General features: G+C 38.4%; 1 protein-coding gene across 3 annotated transcripts in view; it reads right to left on the bottom strand.

Moving 5' to 3' along the window:
* Nucleotides 1-21,447, bottom strand: part of LOC145998787 (uncharacterized) — a 166,998-nt gene that overhangs the window by 30,612 nt on the left and 114,939 nt on the right. For all 3 annotated transcript variants that reach the window (XM_083135380.1, XM_083135379.1, XM_083135381.1), the window contains exon 3: nt 16,802-16,901. In XM_083135380.1, coding sequence (XP_082991506.1) covers nt 16,802-16,901 — 100 coding nt within the window. The remainder of the gene's footprint in view (nt 1-16,801; nt 16,902-21,447) is intronic.

Raw genomic sequence — 21,447 nt, 5'->3', positions numbered from 1 at the left:
GGTATATTAGCAGTATATCAGAACCACTTCCATCGGCAAGTTTATGGTTTCGCTTTCACGTAGCTCATTCATGTCTTTTGTGAAGAAAGCACATGGATCCATCTTCAATTAATGACGCATTTACGATTTCATTTCTACGCTCATTATTTTTTCAAGCGCCGATTACAGATGGACACTCAGTGCATCCATAATATAAAGGTAGTATATACATATTTATTTATTTATTTATTTATTTATTTAATAGAAGATTCCAAATACACACAGTGGACTCTTATTAATTGGTATTACTCGGCTTATTCCCCTTGAAATCATATTTAATGATGTGATGTTCTTGTTAATTCGAATTTTGGATAATTCGAACTTTTTTCGTGGTTCCTTGGAATTAAAAAGAGTCCATTGTATATACACTGTTTACTGAACTTAATATAAAGAAAGTACTTGGCAAAATGAAAATTTAAAGCTGAACAGGTGATAATAAATATTAATTCTTTAGTTTGAGGACATCTGTGTGTGTTTAGGAAGGGGGGAGATGGTACAACATGGGATTCAATTTAAAACCTCGACCTTCTTTAATCAATGTCTTAGCTTTTACTAACCCAGCGTCTTTCCCCCTAAAATGTGGGCACCTTGTCTTCAGTAGGACAACTTAAAAACAAAGCCTATTTGGTCAAAATGCGCAACGGAACATACACACACACAAATATTGTTTGAATAAACAGAAAAAGTGTAGACATAATTTGGAAACCATAAAAAATACATGGTAGTCTCTACTACATGTGATAATTTCAAGTAAGTTATTTGGTAATTGTAAACAAATGGTCCAGAATGGTCAGAATTACTTTGTACAGGTGAACAAACAAAATTTTCTTGTTGCCTATTTAAACAAATTTTGGTAATTCCACACAAATATTTCTGTTTGCGCAAACGCTCTTCGCCACCTTGCCTAAATGAAAGTAAAGAATGCAAGAATTAAAATTTTTATTGGTTTATTACCAAAAAAATATCGAAATCATTGAACAGCTTACGCAACGTAGACGCAAATTGGATTACGACTGGGGAGGAAGAAAACAACTTACAATACAAATTAAACAAAGTAACTTCCAACCATTACCAAGAGTCGGCACGCCCTGTTGCCTCCGCAAAGAAGTTATCTCATAAAATGTACTTATATTGCGCCGCCAACAATTACTTTAACGTCTTGAAGTTATATTTTCTGCACGCGACAAGAAATTCCCGTGCTGTGGGGCGAGTTCACTTCGCAACGCTTCACGGCATACGTGTTTTTCTTACTGTTCACGGCTTCTATGCCCTTTTTTTTTTCCTCTCCTGGAGCTGAACCTAGTCTGAGGCAGTGCAACGGTGCTCCCCCCGCATCAACAATCTTCACACGGGCACGACTCCTATTGTCTCACGGGCTAGAGATCGATAAATGTATCGATTCCACAGCCTCCATCAACAATTCCCATCCAATGTCTCCCGAGAAAGCTGCTGCACTGGGGGAAAACTTTCCCTCACGTTCTTTTCTGCCAGTCATTAATAATTCATATGCGAATAAGCAACACACAGGGACAATTGCTGCATGCGAGTGATTTAAAAACCAAGGCTCAACGTTTACACTGTTTGTCCATTACTAGTCTCAAGCAGCATGCGCATAAAATTTGCCACGTTATTTTCAGTCCAGCATGATCTTATCTCATGTTTACTGGCCCACACCGCTTTTACTGCAGTCTCCGGCCAAAGTTGCTAATGATATTCTTCTTTTTGTCAGTTTGTGTGCGCGCGTGGAATGTATATTTGCACGTCTACGGAGATAGTTCCCTAAAACGGAATGATTTAACTGTAGGTTGTTTTTATAATGTGAATTAGGGGGGAACCCCCGAAGAATGCCCAGCCTCCACCCGCATACAATCGAGGGTATGCGCTTATGTCCTGGTGCCTAAAAAGACCAGGACGTCATTTACATGAATGTCGGTTCCTCAGTTTTTCTTTTCGCTTTTCTTTATTGTTTAAATTTTACAAGTTGTATTGATTCTACAGGTGTCTTGTGCAGACATTCTGCAGGATCAAGTACCGAGGCTGTTCGGCAGTCCTGGACAGCCCCGGTTTACAAATATATATTACAAAAGTAAAATCATTCTGGTATGATATAAGTGTGTAATAATGCATATAAAGGAAAATAGAATAGGCTATGTAAAAGTTACGTAGAAAGGAAGGTAGCATTAGATGATATAAAAAGTGGGTGGTTACAGTTGAGAGGAAGAGGTATATTGGAATGACTGCAATAAGAAGGAACTATTCTGGAAGTTCCAGGAAGGGTAGGTCCTGGGATGCTTCAGGACAGGAATGTGAAGGTGGGTTACGATGTAGGTGAAAGAAAGTAATTACTGTTGAGTGTTGAGGTTAATGGTTATATGTGTATGTAATGTTGATATGAATAATGTGAATTAAAGGACTTATGTTGGCACTCAACCCCTATGCAAATCTTAACATGTGCTAAGTGCAACCACGATTCTGTTTCACTGCTTATCATCGCTAAAGTCCAGTAATGAAAATTCAACCAGCGACGTATTGATTACCAGGCAACAACAACAACTGTAAGGGAGTATCACATCCAGGGTTGTCATTCAACATTATCCTATTTTTTTTTTTTTTTTAAGTAGGCAGTTCTCTCCAACAACGACAAGGATGTCTGGTCACTGGTGTGTTAAAATATTGCAATTCTAACTCAGTGTAACCTAACACGCATAAATCTTATCAAAATGCTGGCACATCTTGATAAGGAATTGTTCGGATGTACAGTTGGTTGACAATAGCACCAAAGGATCACCACCACCCATATTTAATTATCCGTGCTCCGAGGCCCAAAGTTTCAGGAAAAGCCACTGGTTTCCTCGATATTGCACATCGATCTGTTGATTTCCATCAATAATGGAATCGAAACGTCCTTAACACGAGAGCCAATCTTTCTTAAAATCTGATCACAAATTTAGGACCTTGACAGACAAGAGAAAACCTCACTACCTATGGCAATATAAGCGAAGATATTCAGAAAAGTAGTATTGTGCCCGTTCATCACATCCATTCCAATTAATATAGTACAATCAACAGCAAATGAATTAGGAGAAAAAATATTTTCTCGACGAAAAATGAGTTGGCAATGCTGCGAACATCGAGGCATTTGTGATAAGACGCTTGAGGAGCCTCAAGCAAAGTTTTCTCAACGCACAACTTCAGTATCGAAGGTCATGTCGATTGGCAACTTTCGGGAGCATGTTGTCTGTCTACCTCTACACATTTCTCCCCAAATGCCTGTTTGAAAATGATCTGGTGTTCACTTTTTTTTTGCCAACGTAGTTCTGACATTGCAGTAATGTTACAATATTTTTTTTCTTATTTTGCTTTGTTTTTACCATGACACATTTATAATTTGTCGCAACTATGAGGATGGATGATAATTACATTAAATTGATAAGGAAACACTGCAGAGATAGAACTCCATGCCGAGACCAGGCCTCGAACTCTGAAGCAAGAGCGGGGAAGTTTAGTCACATTGTTCTAACTCTCGGCCACGAGTTAGCTTATAATTATTTGTAATTGCTAAGGAGTATATCATCGTATATTCATACCTAATATCTGTTTCTGGACACTTAATTTATGAGGGTATTAGATCCAAAATGTGTTCGTCGGGGGGAATCCGCTTTTTGTATGACGGGGCGTTTGGGGAGGCACATCTCGTTCATATCCGAGAAACAATTAGAGTAAAAATTGACATGTGTGAAAGTTTAAGAAATGTGTGAATGACGGGGGATACTACCGAATAGGTGTATTCCATTTTTTTAAAAAAAAATACCGGTCTGGGCATTGTTTTTTGTGTGCTTTTATCATATCATGACTCATCCTCATCGTTGTGATTCTTTAACCAGATGTGTTCACCCTCGTGAGGGCAGACCTCACCCTCACCCTCCGGAAGACTTGTGAGGGTGAGGGCGGTGGAGGGTGAGGGCTACTGCGATCTCGGAGGGTGAGGGAGGTTGATTCCAAATGAACACCTCTGCTTTCAACACGTCTAATACCATACCTAAACAAAGAGCTTTAAATCCAAACATCCAACGATATAATTTCAAGAAAGCCGATTTCATTAATATGTTTCGGAAACTCGAATTAGCTGACTGGGACCAACTAAAAGAATGCGAAGACGTAGATATTGCCGTTGTTAAATTTTATGAAATAATCGAAAGCATTCTTAATGAATGTGTACCATGCTCTCGCTCCTCTGTAAAAAAATCTTACCCATGTTGGTTCACGCGGGAAATTATTAAAAATCTGAAAGCAAAATCACGTCACCACAAAAAATGGAAACAAAGAATGGGAAATGTAACGCATCATGAAATTAAGTATAAAACTTTAAGAACGAAATTAAAATGGGAGATCAGTAAAGCTTACCAAAACTATATTGAAACTTCAGAAATCCATCTTGCTCACGACACTAACCAGTTTTGGTCTTTCATTAAAAATCAAAGAAAAAATCCACCCGTGCAGCCAACTAATATAATGATAAAACTATTGACGATAATGGAAGTATCCAAGATCTCTTTGCAAAGTATTTTGAATCCGTATATTCCAAAGAACCATCTTTCTACAAGGATCCGCATCCTAATGTAAATATGAACTCGCTTCCTAGTATCTTAAATATCTCTGAAATATCACTAAATGAAATTGAGGAAGCCATTAAAAAACTCAAACCTAAAAAATCCGCCGGCCCTGATTCAATCCCCCCTTATGTAATTAAAGGATGTTCGGAAATTCTTAAGTACCCTCTTCACACCCTTTTCAACTTGGCTGTCAGAACTTCGAGATTTCCAGCAATGTGGAAAACAACTGAAATCTGTCCGATTCCCAAAGCTGCTGATAAGGCTGACATATGTAACTACAGGCCTATTGCAAAATTGTCAGTACCAGCAAAACTCTTCGAGCAGATAATATACAAGCATATATATTTTCATATTAAACCCATTCTTTCCCCCAAACAGCACGGATTTGTGCAAAAGCGCTCAACCGTGACCAATCTTGTCGAACTGACAAGCTACATTGCACCCAGTATAGCTAATAAAGGGCAAGTTGACGTTTTATATACAGACTTTTCAAAGGCATTCGACACAGTTCACCACGATATATTAATACAGAAATTAGCCAACAATAGCCTTTCTCCTCCACTTATAACTTTTCTTTCTTCCTACCTGCAGAACCGTCGACAATATGTCGTGTATCAAGGCTGCAGATCAACCGAATACGTGGCCAGTTCAGGAGTCCCACAGGGGTCGAACCTAGGTCCCTTGCTATATTTAATTTTTATAAACGACTTGCCTGAACTACTCACAAAATCTGAGACATTAATCTTTGCTGATGATGTTAAAATATATAAAAATATCAAAAACGCTGATGACTGTATAATATTACATGAAGAGCTGAATAACTTGCTTCAGTGGTGTGAAATTAATAAAGTCAGCCTAAACCTAAAGAAATGTAAACTTGTATCATTCACCCACAACAGACACCCTATTCAACATTCATACACTATTTCTAATGTGTTAGTACAAAGTGAGAATATCGTTACCGACCTAGGGGTTACTTTTGACCAAAAGTTAACATTCCAATCACATATTGCCCGCATTTTAAGCGAAGCTCACAGAAATTTGGGATTTGTAATGAGAATGGGCAATCAATTTAGAAAAAAGGAAACATTTCTCTTGCTGTATTATACCCTCGTCAGATCTAAACTCGAATATGCTTCTCTTGTTTGGAATCCGCAACTCAAGAAAGATATCGAAAAATTAGAAAAGCTTCAAAATAAATTTCTCAGATATCTACTATTTAAACTTGATGGTACATATCCAAAACTCACTCCTACCAACATATTACGCGAAATCTTTAATATTCCGTCACTCGACGAAAGGAGGCAAACAAGTCAAATAACTTTTCTCTCCAAGCTTATCAATGGTAAAATAGATTCTTTTAATCTGTTGTCGAATTTAAATTTTTATGTGCCAAATTGTATGTTAAGACCCAGAACTGATCTCTTTCAAATCCCCCTTGGAAGAACCGAAATGACCGAAGCTGAACCCATGAGGAGAATCTGCAAGTTATTTAATTTAGTTTCTAAGAATAATCCAAGCGTAGACCTATTTAAATGTAATTGTAACATTAGATCTTTTTGCTGAATTTCTGTATGTTTTGTTTTGTTTTGTTCATTGAATTTTGGTTTTCATTCAGCTTGTAAGGTTATATCCAATAGTTTAGCGTCATTTATTGTTGTTTTGTCTCTGTGTTCCCTATGCTTCTATAATCTAATAGTTATTTTCTCTCAATTATTCTTAAAAGTAAAATGTATATTGCATCATTCATATTTCTTGTTAATTTTCTTAGTTATGTTCTTGTTTATGTAATGGTGTCATCCCATATTGAACACTGTAATTGGGCATGCGCCTGTTGTGTTCTAATTAATTAAAATAAAATAAAAATAATATCCGCATATTCTGCAACAATGCAACTTGCGATCAGTAACTAACTGTCACAAATTTTGACCAAGTAATTTTTTCAATCCACGTTTTGCATAGAAAAGCTAATCGGGACTTGACATACGTTGTAAAGTGAGATCCGAACCACTATGTGCTTCCACCGGGTATGGAACCCCGGACCGAAAGAAGTAAATAAAAAAAACGTGACTATACAGCCCTGGAAGGGCCTTGGCCTATCTCCCGGCTGCCAGTCTCCCTCCCACAATGAAAGAAGTAAATAGATGGATAAATAGTTCAAAATTGAAATTATATACCCAAGTATTGCTTTCAGTTATCTTCACATGCTCTAGAGCAAATTATGGATCTGCATTACAGGGAAGATTCACGAAACCCCACACTCATTTGATATGCAATGATCGAGATGGAAATTTCTGTGAGGTGGATGCTGGATCGATCCTTGAAAACAGGTCGGGGGAGGGGATGTTTAGTGTATTGTTTCGCATAATTTGTAGGTAATTACAAGAGATCTGAGATACAGAAGTAAGTAAGAAATCTCCATAGGTATAAAATACAAATCTATCATATTCAAATTTTACGATGCCACGTGTGTCATCAGAAAACCAAACATACCAAATTTTGGAAAGTAGGAGCTAGTAAGTGAAATACGTTTCAAGTTGATGATTTATATTTGATAGAAATTCTATTAAGATGTCAAACCTGAAGCCCGTAGTCAAGTTGTATTATGAAAGGATAGAGGATAAGCTTCAATCAAACTTAGTATATGCTCACAAACAAAAATGGCGACTGAGTGACCTAGAGCAACGCAAAGTAAAGAAAGCACTCGATAATTGGAAGAAACAATGAGTTACAAGGGCGAAAAAAATGTATTTGCTTTTGGAAACTCGACTTTAGTTTGCCTGTTCCAAACTGAAATGCCATATTTTGAGACCATTGTGTCACATGCTAAATTAATGCAGCCTTGTAAAAATCAGAGTTCAAAATGTTTCAAAGAAAATAAATATATTGTCTCTAGGGAAAACAGAAAGAAACAAAGGACACACTCATTCAAACAAACAAAAAATAAACTTGATTTTCAATGTTTCAAATAATGTTGACGTGTGTTCAGTAAGGAGTCCACCAGCCATTGTTCTCGATTACCTCACGTAATCTTCTGGGCATAGATTCAACAAGTCTATGAGAAATAAGTGGCCTGTTCTGTATAGTTCTCCATACGTCATACACATGGCCACGTAATTGTTCTCTTGTTCTTTCATAGCTAGGTTCCCATTCTCTCACCATAATGTGTATCTCTTTCAGATGCCAGAATTTGAACCCTAAAATAATAATTCTGAATTTACGAATAGTAGCGTGTTGAATGGCAGTGGGTAATTAGAGGTGCTGTGCGTATTATTGCTTTACGGATTCATTTTCGTTCTGAAGAAAGTTGCCATTCCGATACAGACAGAATATTTCGAAAAGTCCTTAATCATTCTGAGTCTGAGTTTTATGCACAAATAGGCAAACCGGGACGAGATCTACAGTTTAAACTAGAATCCGAATCACTATGTGCCTCCACTGGGCATCGAACCGGGAACTCCTTGATTACAATGCGGCGACGATTTCCTTGCGCCATCGTGGAGGCTCTCTTAATCAGTTGCATATGCATAAATTAGTATAAATTAATTTAAAGTATATTTCTCATACTACATAGAATTCATTATCACCACAATTGGGGAAAATAGTTTTAGAGAAAATTGAAAATAGAGGAATATCTATCGCTCTTCTCGTTTTACTATTTCTTATAAAATCAGAAGCATTTCACATCACTGTCACAATCTAGAGCCGCTATTGAATGCAGAAACAGTAATACTTCAAACTTTGAAATCGACGCCGAGGGTGATATTTTTGTTATTTACCAGTCTCGGATAATCGCAATGATGAAGGTTGAAGATGTGATAGATGGAAGTGGGATGCAGACAATGACACATCCTCACTTTACTTCGAAGCGCGTGCGCTAACCAATTAGCCACGGGGTTGGCTTTTTTGTGTTTATCAGTTCACCAAATTAATTTATTCGTCATTCAAGATCCAGAGGTAGAAAAGCAACGTAAACTAACGAAAACAGAAAAAATGCCATTCACTTATCATCACCCAACAATTTCATGCTGACCAAATCCACACACGAACCTCTTTTGGCATTTGTTTTGCAGAATGGCCTTGGGGATTAAACATCGCCAATTTACTGGTTCGGTTCGAGACAATCCAGGTGACCATGTTATCGAAGCTTATCTTCAATCCTTCACACAACTTCGCTATTTGCTTCTTACAGGTTTGACATCTTAACAGAACTTCTATCGAACATCGCTCATAGAGCATATTTTACCTATCAGCTCTTAATTAACCTTCTAATTTTCACATATATTTTTATTTTTATTTAGCGTCGTTTTTCTTCCACTTTTGGGCAATCGCGACGACGAAGATGAGTGAAGATAAAATAAATAGAACATTCAGAAACAACACCAATGCCCAGACCGGTATTCGAACCTAGGATCTCTGACGTAAAATCGTCTAGCGCTACCACTCACTCAATTTTCATAGAAACTTACACACCTCTTCCTTACATATGTGGTTTGTTTTACCTGCCGCACTTCCCTTATGGTGAATTCTAACCCCTCATTTCAGGTTTATCTCATGTTTATAGCTATTGCTTTGTAGTGAATGATAATCCTATTACGCCATGTGAATCTTACTCCAACAAAAATCCTGTTAGAGGATGGAAACGTTACGTGTGTAATGTTGTTAAAAGTCTGCTTTGGTTAGCTTTTTTAGTGTATTGAATGAATATTACATTTTCATTTCGTGTTGAGGCATATTTTCGTCACCTAGATTTTGCATTTAAAATATGTAGGTCCAGTATATATTAGTCATTGTGAATTCGAGTCAATTAAAACATTTTGCGTTTTTGCGAGATTATCTATGAGGCATAATGAATAAGTAGACAAAATGCAACTTGTATATCAAAATTGCTATGTCCAACTGATATCCGAAAGTATTGTTTAGCGCGTCACATTTCAAGTATAGTCCATGATTGTATCTAGTATATGTATATGTATCTAGTCCCTCCTCTCAAACAATACGTGGCTTGTCCCCACCGAACGAAGTGTGTCACTTATAAATGAAGTGTCCGAAAGCAGGTATTACGAGTGAACAGAACAAAAAATACTCCTGAGAAATTACAAATTTTATACTCCAGTTCATGGCCGGGAGTTATTGACGGTCACCCCACCTTATCCGCTTTAGGTTCCGGGTTCGAGTCCTGGTCTGGCAATCTCTTTTTTAAGTGTCTCTTCATCAATTTAATCTCATCATCCATCTATCTTCATAGTTTCGATTAATTGTAAAGGTGACATGAAAGCAAAGCAAAATAAGAACAAATACAAATAATTGTAAAATGACTACAACGTTAGAACTACATTTGAAAAATAAAATGCGAGCAGAAGGTTCATCTTCAAACAGGCATTTGGGGAGAATTGTGTAGACAGACAGCATGCTCCCGAAAGTTGCCAATCCACGTGTAGCATGACCTTCGATACTTGAGTTGAGTTGTGCTTTTCAGGAAAGTTTGCTCGACGCTCCTCAAGCGTCTTATGAAGATTGCCTCTGTGTTCGCAGCATTGCCAACTCATTTTTCGTCGAGAAAATCTTGTTTCTCCTAATTCATTTGCTGTTGATTGTACAAGTAGAAAAAAGTGATTGTGTGCATATACGTCTAACATGTAAATAATTCCAAATCTTCAAGAATTCATTAATACAGGCATTACGGCGTAAAGTGTGTGCATTCCACGCATAAAATGTAAGAGTCTCGACACGAGATTGAATTAAAATATTCATAATAAAATTGTTTCATAGAATTATGAAGTATTTGATGTGTCTACTAACAAATTAAAAAATTATGATGACATGGTATGAATGCAAGGAAAGCTTTAACGAAGAAGTGTTACGTGTGAGATGTAGCAAAAGTTTGATTTCAACTGTCTGTCAAGCACATAGGTTACAGATGCTAATATTTTTTGTTGGTGAAATATGAAATTATATGCATTCACAAACATTTAAACATTACAATTAAAAAACAATAATTTTCAGGTTAGTTCATTTTGTTATTTATATGGAGTAGGACCACTTTTCGTGGAATGCCTTACTATTGAAAGAACTAGATAAAAATATGCATGCATATTCCTGAGGAAAATTGGAATTACATATCTGTTTCTGTTCCCATTTAAAAAGGGTGTAACATTTGCAGAAAACACGCTTGTCATATATTGCTCCTGCTTCTGAAGGCTTGAGAACAAAATTCTAAATGACAGACTAAGCTGTTCTTGCAAGTGATAGGTAGACAGTTCCTCTTGTTCATCGGTCGTGTCCCCGTGTGGCACGACCGCAGATACATCTCCCTGGAGGGGAAAAAAGGCCGATGTCCACGAATACTTCGAGAAACCACGAATCGCGAAGTCATTCGTCATGGTAAAAGAGCATGGCTCTCTAGAATAGCGGCAACCTGCACAAGGCTTTGTAATTTATTGCAACAACTTCTGCCTGTGACCCAGAATGGCACTTAAGCGCCGCTTTTACTGCAGCTTTCTACGTAACACTAAGGTCAGGTCTTTCACAGACACACCCACCCCTCCAAGAAAACATCTGTTTTCTCCTCCGCATCTGAAGAGAAAACTATCAATCTTTACAACAGCTTTCTTCTTCGTATGAGCAGAAATGAATCTTGAACCGAAGCGACCAAAAAGGCCTCACGGAAAACTCAGACATTATAATTATTACGAGAAGACTTGCAGAGGTGACCTGCGACATGAATAATACATTATTCATGCCAGTCCCATGACCGGAACAAAGCAAACAGTGGAAGCAATGGTGATTAATTATATATAGAAATATCAAGGCGGAGCGGAGCTGCTTACTTTCCCAACACAGAAATTAAACCTCGTGGCGTGACAATGATGTGTAATCATCGTAGATTTTCCCATGCTTTTCTAAGTCTTCTAACTCCACATATTCGAGTAGTTCCTCAATTGTCCAAACGAAAAAATGGAATCAGATTGGTGATAAGAGGATCAAGAATGGTTGAATAAGCTACATGAAAACACACTGAGTTACACCTATTGCAGGCCCGTAGCTAGAATTGATCTCCAGGATGGGGCTTTGTAAACAAAGTCCATTTTTCAAAAGTTTAACAGTGTTCAATGAAGGTAAATTATGTGCGTGTGTGTATGTGGGGGGGGGGGGGGTCATTAAGTTATATAAAATTTATAAATATACAAAAACATCGCTTGAAGTGTTAACTGACTGCTATTGAAATCATCCCTTACTACAGAATCCATACTACTTTTGATGATACAGATATTTATAATCACACACAAAACAAATGTACAATATTCAATCATAGTGCCTACTGTACATTCCACCCCTGGTCAAAGCAATGAAACCCCCCTTCGTTCCCAAAACTTGGGATCTGTTAACCTTCGACGCACATGCGGAGGAAATTTGCATGATGACATCAAAGTCACAGATTTTTGTCTAAAATGGAGGTCGCAACAGGGGTAGCGAAGGTACAGATAAATAATGTAATAGCTGCTGTTCATATTATGTGAATTTTTACTTCACCAAAGTTGTGAGAAAAATAATATGTGCTGTCTACATTTTCTCCCTTCACTGCAAACAAATTATACAAAATAGTTTTACCTAATATCAAGGGGGCTGACGGCAGTTCCAGACAAAGTAAGTATTGCCCCTGCCTGACTACAGGCCTGACCTATTGTAGTTGACCCGATGGGAAGACACAGTAGTTCGGATCCCACTTGACAGTGACAAGTCCATCCCGATTAGCCTGAGTGTGCATAAAAGGGACTTAAGAACTCATACAAAACAAACTTATTGTTGTAGAAATACGGTAATAATTAATAATTTGTGTATAGAGGCAAACACACTACCGCGTTCGAAGAAAACCAAGGCGAGCTATCGAATATCTTCTTACGACAAAGTCCGGTGTACGGACCTACCCTTAGTTTACATGAAACATCACTGATAGGTCATTGATCGCAAGACGCTGTCAGCAACACAATCGAAAATGTATGCTGAATAGGAGCAAAATTGGCCAGTATCCCTGCTGTGAGTATAAAGTGTAATAATTGCAATATGGCGATATCGTGGGCAGTTCATGACCTACCAATGACTACGTTGCTTGTAAACAAAGATCTTATCCATAGGCCTCATTATAAGAATGCATCGTCTATCTACAAGCCTACTAATTCACATTTCAAATGTTATACCGAACATTACTCGCTTGTTCATGTATACAGCAAGAATACACACATTCTTCTTGCATTTTATCTAACTACATCTTAAGCTAAAGAACTGTATGATGATTAACCAAAATATTACATTACAGCCTATGCACAATCAGATGCTTGGCGATACAAAATTGATATTATTATCCTCATCGCGTCGTGCTTGGGAAAGATTGCGTGACTATAAGATTAAGTTTCATGGCGGAAGAAACGTTTTACGAAGCACGGACTTCTAATTTTGTACACTAAATTCGCCATGATGATTCTATGCAGACGTTCAATTTATCCCGCGAAGTTTACACACATGGAATGTCATTATCAATTACATGTGTTATAAACTAGAATCGCAGAATAGAAAGATCTTTTGAGGGCCTCCCCGATGGCGCAGTGGTAGCGTCGTCGCCTTGCAATCAAGGGGTCCCGGGTTCGATACCCGGTGGAGGCACAATTGGTTCGGATCCCACTTTAAACTGTAGGTCCAGTCCCGATTAGCCTTACTGTGCATAAAGTGGACTTAAAACACCAAATCAACTCAACTCAACAGAAAGCTCTTTTGGGACCTCACCAACGACTTTTCTAAAATGCCTAGTTTCCAAGAATTACGATGATATTTGTGAATTCTGAACATTAAAAACATTCACGTGAACTGTTTTATTACATACATGTAGGCCCATCTAAACAGCAACAAATGCAATTCACACGAGGTTATCTAGAATAATTGATTTTTTTTTTAGAATTTGAAACATCAACACTGTTTCTTGAAAATGAGACACTAATCAAAAAGTAAAACTAAAAACATATAATTGCAACATATCGAAAATCCAAAGGCTACAAGAGTTATTAATTCAATGTTCTGTTGATGTAGATCAGTTTATAACGGTCAAATATTGAGTGACAAGTAATTAATCTAATTGCCCGTTAGTAGGAATTAATTGCAATTGGTAATATTAATATCCGTCGCGAATACAGGTGTCTAGCGAACTGCCTTAGCCAACACTAGCTTGCTCAACCACCGTTTTTCGCCCGAATTCGGATTTACATGCATTCTTATGGGAATAACAAGAAAAATGCAACTTCTAAACCAATGGACCGAATTTGATGAGATTTCAACCAGCGGAAGACCACATCATGAAAGTACTGATTCCAAGATTTGAGCCTAATCAGAACAGAACTACGGGAGTTATGAATTATTAAAGATTCATCGCTGAATTGAAAGGGAGAAGCTACCCTACTGAGATGTCCTTGCTTTTCGTGACTGACTACAATGGAGAAAGAGTTAGCCTAATCTCTGCGCGAGGGGCTGCTACCAAAGGTTAAGGACCGGAGTGAGCATTGACCAGGATAGGAGGACAACGGTCAAAGCACCAGAAACAATAAACAAGCACCTGATCATAGAGGGTAGCGCGTCACTACGTTCAAATCTGGAATAAAAGGGATGATTTGAAACAGTTTTGCACAGTTTGCCTACTATCGCCACCGGAGTGTGAGCTACGCGCGACCGAGCTGCGAGTTGCAAGCAGACTCGAGGTCTGGATTTGTTTTTCCTCGAGTGAGTGTTTCAGAGCCATGGAGTAGAGCAGAATAGAACCAGGGGATCGTTCTCCCCTTGCCGTCAACGCATCCGTGCACATACGTGTGGTTATGTGAGAATAACGCCAGACACGTCCACCCGTGTCAATCGTCCGAAACAACGTCCTAAGTAGTGAAAGTTAATAACATTTGATATCCATGTGAAACCGCGAATGGCTCATCGCGTATGTTCGTCTCATCGCCCAAGTCACGTATCTGTACTTACGAGTGACCGCGAAGAACTGACCTATTATTGCGCAAGTTGTCGTATGGAGTCGACAGTGAACGAGTGAAGCCAGGATCCGATGAGGCCAGATGGAGCCGCCGACTGATCCACTTTCGCCAACCAGGATAACCGCGAGGTGCAACGATGGAGTGTGGGGAGGCCTTCCAAAACTGTAGGACCACTTTCACCCAACCCAGGTCAGAGGGAATGCAGCGAAGGTAAGATCCAACCATGTGCGTGTGTGAGAGAGATGACGACAATCTACCGCGAATCTGCGTAAATCAAATCATTGCTTAACTTAAATCAGTGCTATGGCATCCCTAGACATCTGTTTTCCGGCGGAGTAATCAATTTTAAAGATGAGAGTTTATGTTAGCCGCAAACGACAGTTCATGAAATATATTTATACCTTCAGAAAAGATAGAAGGGGTTCGCACAAGGAACAATTATTCACTTTATGCTTAAAATCCTAAACGATAAATTGTAAAAGGCAATGTAGCCAGACATAACAAGAGTATGGTCAAAGTAGTAATTAATCTAACCTTTGTAATTGTCATATTGTCGCAATATGCCATAGAATGAGAGAATGAATGTGAGATCGAGTGAAAGAGGGCAAGATGTACTGTGTTTTTATCTGTGCTTTAATATATGTGTATATTCAGAAACACCGTAGTATTATGTAACGTCATTTCAGGTATTTAAAATCAAATCCTCCTAGGTTTATTCTTGGTAACACCGACTGTTAGGCACTTATCCTGACCGTATTATATTTCATGTAATGTTTAATTCGCCCAGCAGGTGAGGCGAGAGATTCTTCGTTGTTGCGTTGCTAAGCTCAGCTCAGTTGAGTTAGTTGAGTTAATTAGTTTATTTATTAAATTAGCAGCCCGTGACAAGTTTACATTACGGCGTATTAGAGTACATTGATATTTATGCACACTGTCAGAAGTGTGTTATGTGGGTAATGTACTTATATGAGTAATATACTTTATATTCTTGCACTGCTTTTAATTTGATTTTTTAAGTTTTGTTTTTATCGTTGCTCTATTTTCTTGAACATAAGAAAATCCAACAGGTGTAAACTAGCAGAATGTCAGAAAAGGCCATACAGATTTAACTCTGCCACGAAACGGAAAAAATATATCAAAATTAATTAAATAATTAGTAGAAGGCGACAATGGATTCATTGTATTCATTTTGGCTTCCATTTTTACATGGAGGGCATAACAAGACCCCCTATTTCAAACTCGGGTAGCTAAAACCTGATCAAACTCCGCTTTTGGAAATTGGTATATATATAAGATAGAATATTGCGTTATCGAATGAAACCTGACCCTTCAAGGGATCTTGAAAAATACCCGAACCTAATGTTAGTATAACCAGATGTCACACTAGGGATTTGACATAGTGCCAACTTAAAACAAATTTGTGGGGAGACAAGATTAGCAAGTAATATATATATATATATATATATATATATATATATATATATATATATATATATATACTGTATATGTTGTTCGTCTTGAGGAATTGATGAAGGAGGGAGAAGTGCCTTCCTTGCCTTCCTTCAAGTCGCAAAAGCAACCAGTGATAAAAGCCACCTGTCAAACGTAAATTACGTTTGAAAAGGTGTATCCACAATCGTGAACTTCAAATCTTAACAGTACTTCAAGGCTCTTGAGAGTATAAAGTGTGCTTCATTATGTATTGAAATGTACCAACACTTGGAAGACGTGAGCCAATCCGTGAACCACGATTTTCCATGCGATGTTACTGAGCCATACATGTGGATATGTCTCTTGTGGGGATGGTGGTATCCGTAATGAAGGACGTAAAGAGGTCAAAGAACAATGAGAACTGCTCGTATGACACTTCATTGCTAAGTGCTCACCAACCACATACGAATGCTCTGTGTTCGCACGCGTGCCTAGCATTGTGGAGGTAAATGCCTTGCATGTAGACTGAAAGTACACCAAATAAATATAATTTTGCATATAGCAAATGTATGGTATAGTGAAGGACAGTTATTGGTTGTAATGTTCTTGACAGTCAATGGTATCATCCCAACCCAGAAGTGTCCATTGCTGTACATGCAACTGAATATATTCATTCACTAACTAGATGATGATTCTTACCTGAGTTGCCGATATGGTTTTGCCTTGTGGACCTGAATCCCACAAATTGGACAGGAACTGCTGTTGTTCTCAAGGTATTTGATGATGCAGCTTCTGCAAACTGCAAGGAAACAAAATACTCGGAATTAACATATTTGTTCATGTGATTTACTGACCTCTATCAAAAGTTATATACTATTATTATGACAATTACCGAATGTTCTAAGTGTGAGGCAACAAAATGATTATTAAAAGATGTATTAAATATTCCGATAATAAAGAATAAAATGGAGTATGCAAAAGTTTGATGTGCTCATGAAGGTTGCGAGATGTAAGATCTGGGCAAGATTTCTGGGATAAAACAAAACTATCTTATTCGAAATTCCGATTACCTACTACAGAACTTAGAATCATCCTCGGAATTGCTTTCGCTGTTGGCCTTATATTTCTACGAGGCCATAACCCTATTCTCAAGGACAATATCTGCACGCAACAGAATACGAAAATTCTAATCAATGTGTCATCAATGTGATGGGAGGAATTCCAAGCAGATATTTCCTTTTTTTCCGAATTTAGAATATCCCTGTGGATCTCCCAAACGAGACAACGAGCAGGCCCAATGGCCGGCAAGTATCTAAACCAGGTTTGCATTTAAGGCAAAACGTGCTAATTTTATGAAAAGATTTCAGTTTTCAAAATATATTTTTTTACAGGTTGTAAACACGGTTTCTACGGAAAATCCCGTATTAGATTCTTTAAAAGATGATCGCGTGGGAACATTTAACCCTCAACTGGTAGCGTGCAATTTCTGTAACGTTGTTGGTAGGGTGACGTACTAGATATTTTTTCTAAATTTTTAGTTACCATCAACATTTTACCCATATTTGTTTTATATGGTGGTGCATCTCAATGAGAACAGCTAACTATACAAAAATTTACTAAATTCAACCTCCACATTAGATGTGCATATAAATAAAGTTACGCATCAGTAGAATGACGTCACTACGGCACAAATAGATAATTTTCTCTGGAACATAGACATGTTAAAGCACATGAACAAAAACTGAACAGTCGCACAAAAGGTAATTCAAGAACAGACAATTACAATCCTTTTCGTTCCGCCAAAAATCTAAGAAACTAAATTCTACTGTGTCACTCTGATGCACTGTTTAGAATTCCTTGTAGAGCATTCCAATTGAGTCCTGTCTAGGTTCTTGCTATAGAAAATAATCTTACGGCGACACGAAACTATTCCATATATTTAGACCATTCTTCCGTCTCCCAATTCCTCATTATGATCTGCCAAAATGTGTAGAAATCTACATGTAGGTTGATATGAATCTACTCATATGAACTCTCCCATGTACAGGAGGAAGAACAAAAAAACTGCAGTAAAAAAAAAGGGAGGTCTGTGCAAACCAAGAAGTCTCACACTGTGCGAGAATGCCCCGAAGCACGGTATTCAGTTGATGCACATGTGAAGTGAAGCATGACCTTGCTCCATATATTGCGATTCTCCAGAAGACGGAAGCAGCCTTCTTCAGAAGACCAGCTTGAGGCGGGACAGGTTCTCGGTATGATGAACACGCCATTTGACACCGCTACGGACGAAAACAAAGGGTCCAGTTCCTCTGGGCAAAGAACACAATCATCATTCGCCCAGTACGGAGGAAATTTATTTCTCCAGCAGTTCCGATACAGTTAGATTCACCCTTAGAGATATTCATTATTTACCTTTATATACGAAGAAATATTCCTTTCTTCAAACAAACGAGAGAAGCCAAATGGTAATGATATTACAGTATCTCCTCCTGACTTAAGAATGTTCTCCATTCAGTAGTATTGCTGTAGACGTTGATGAATCCGAAATGGCCTTGCAATCAAGGGGTCGTCCCTGGTTCGATACCCGGTGGAGGCACATAGTGGTTCGGATCCTATTTTCCAGTTCCGATTAGCCTTTCTGTACATAAAGTGGACATAAAATGGATATTTAAGTTCTGAAGAGAAACTTTTAAGATGTTTGTGTATAGTTCCAGTTTGACAGGAGTATTATTTATTTGTTTGTTCGACACAGAATATATTTCTCAATTACGTGGAACATAATTTGTCATATACTGACATACCAGTGCACTGAATATACACAAGAATATTGAGCATAATATATGCTACACACTAATACTGACACATTAGCGTACTACTTTATGTACAAGAATGCACAGGAATATACATTATTTGGCTGTTCGGTCAGTCTTATGTAAATGCACTTTTACTAATTACACGATTGCATTATTTACTTCTTGGTTATACTGCGTGTGCGTGTTAATATGTCGACGTCGACGGTCGGCTATACATCTTCCGGTGTGTCACGGGGGAGGGGAGGGGGACTTGTGCACAAATATCCTTGACCCTATTCCTTTTCCTGACTCACTGACAGGATAAAGAAGGATAATGAATACAATTTTCTGACTCGCAGTTTCTTTTCCTTGTGACGGTATTCAAAATTCTGAAAACTAGATCCATCCAGAATTTGTTTGAGCATTTAAGACAATCAATATATATCTGTGGGTCGCATTCATTAATCGACTAGATATAGGCGCCATGAGCAAATTCCACCAGACGTTGTGTTTTAGGATGTAACCTCTTGATTTCCCGTGCCTCTGCGGAGTTCATAATGTATACAGAGAGATGCGCGGGCATGAACATACACCACAATTGACAGTGACCTTTCTGCAAACGTTTAATTCCTTGGCCTCCCGATTACCTGGTAGTCCTGGTTAATCTTCCCCAAACTGCGCCATCTGTGCGACCATAAAAAGTGAGACAAAACATCCTTCGACGCTGACAATGCACCTGGCTGCTTTAGCACCCTCTGGGAGACCACGGTAATTGCTTCACATCATGACCTTGCTTTAACGATCAGCGGCGAAACTAACTATACATTCTTCTGACGACCAACTGCAGACTCCTTGGTGAACCAGTCGCTGCAAGGGGAGTAATGTTGGTACCTGCGTTACTAACGCGTTAACAATATTACGTCGTTAGTTTATTTGCGGTACCTTGATAAATTCATAACTGGACGAAACATGCATTGTTGTGCTTTCAGACCGATGTGACAAGCCACAAGCGACGCTTCCCGCTTGCAAAGGAACCTACAGAAATAAATCCAACCCTTTGTACCGAAGTGAAAAGTTGCAAATGTTTGTCGCATCTCTCAAGACTGGTCCGTGCAACGTATCGCTTGTCACTTGGGTGAAGAGGTACACGCCCTTACTGTATTATAAAGTAACGGTTACTGTAACGTATTACCTTCGGAAGCAAATTACTAACAGTAACGCGTTGATTCGGAAGTAAATAACGGTAAACGTAACGCGTAACTTACACATCCCTGGATATCATCAATAAAAATCGTTACTTTGCCGGTCGTCTCCATACTTGTCAACCACCAACATACTGTGGTTAAACTACAGTAAAAGGATTGCATAGGGTAAACAGAAGATAACGGACACAATGCTAGCCGACTGGAACTCGTACTGACTAAATTCACACTCATATGTAACAACTTATGTCCAATGTGCATTTCGATGGTCTCTGAATGTAGTCGAAGGGCATGCCGGGAGGAGTTTGGGGCTCAACTCCCCTACAGAGCTTCGAAATATAATACAGAACGTTCGAAAAGTCCCCGCGCTCGAAGTTTGAGAATCTTTTTGTTATAATTTATTGAACTTTACAAATGTATCTATTCATTACGTTGACAACTATATCTTGAAATACACGAAAAGGAATTTGTAAACTAAACGTGAGTAATACTGCAATCTCTGAGGTCGGTAACACACTGACAAGACAGCAAACTATTTTCCGCGCGTTGAAATACACAAAAAGAATATTGAAACTAAATTTGAAACAATCATCCATTGGGGTTTTAGCTGGTGCCGGATCACCGAGAAATAGACTTCTCCATTTCTCCATACATCTTTCATACGACATACTCAAAATATGTATATGTATAGTGCACGTAAACCGATAAAGATTAACGCCCACTGAGACGCGGAGCAGCGTGGCAACAGAAAGCAACTGACGCGTCAATGGGCGATAGATAAACTTTAAGATAACCTGCAAACTTCTGGCACGGAAATTCCATGCTTCGGTATCGCGCGTTTCCCTAGTGGACGTTACATTTCATTTCAATAGCAGTAGACAACAGAGTTCTGTTGCCGCAATTCTCCGCCTTTCCCGCGTCTCAGTGGGCGATGTGCTTAAAAGTTACTGTTGACAAACTGTGACTGTATGTCTCACACCGAGGACTGTAACAGCGGCACTGCTCTGAATATAACATAAATTCGTTCTTCAAGGTCATACCAATCCCTACTGGCAGAGTTGCCAACTCATCGAGATAAATGCCTTATGTACTACTAAATTGTCCGATACTGTTATATCGTTATCAGGGTCCTAAGTTCGTAGAAACTCTTCCATTTAGAGCCTTGAAAACAATGCTAAAGCCCACACAACAAAAAACGAGTCAACTGACATATACTGTATATGTTTACTCCAATAACACATTAAACTGTAAAAAATGCACTTTTTGGTGTCAAAATACACACGGAAATGAATAAAAGGGCATTTTTATCAGCTGGTGTTCATGTGATGCACTAAAAATACACATTTAGCTG

Source organism: Lepisma saccharinum, chromosome 14, assembly GCF_977018435.1.
Source record: "Lepisma saccharinum chromosome 14, izLepSacc3.1, whole genome shotgun sequence".
Lineage (NCBI taxonomy): Eukaryota > Metazoa > Arthropoda > Insecta > Zygentoma > Lepismatidae > Lepisma > Lepisma saccharinum.
Note: the sequence above shows the minus strand (reverse complement) of the source record. Positions and strands in the feature narration are given on the sequence as shown.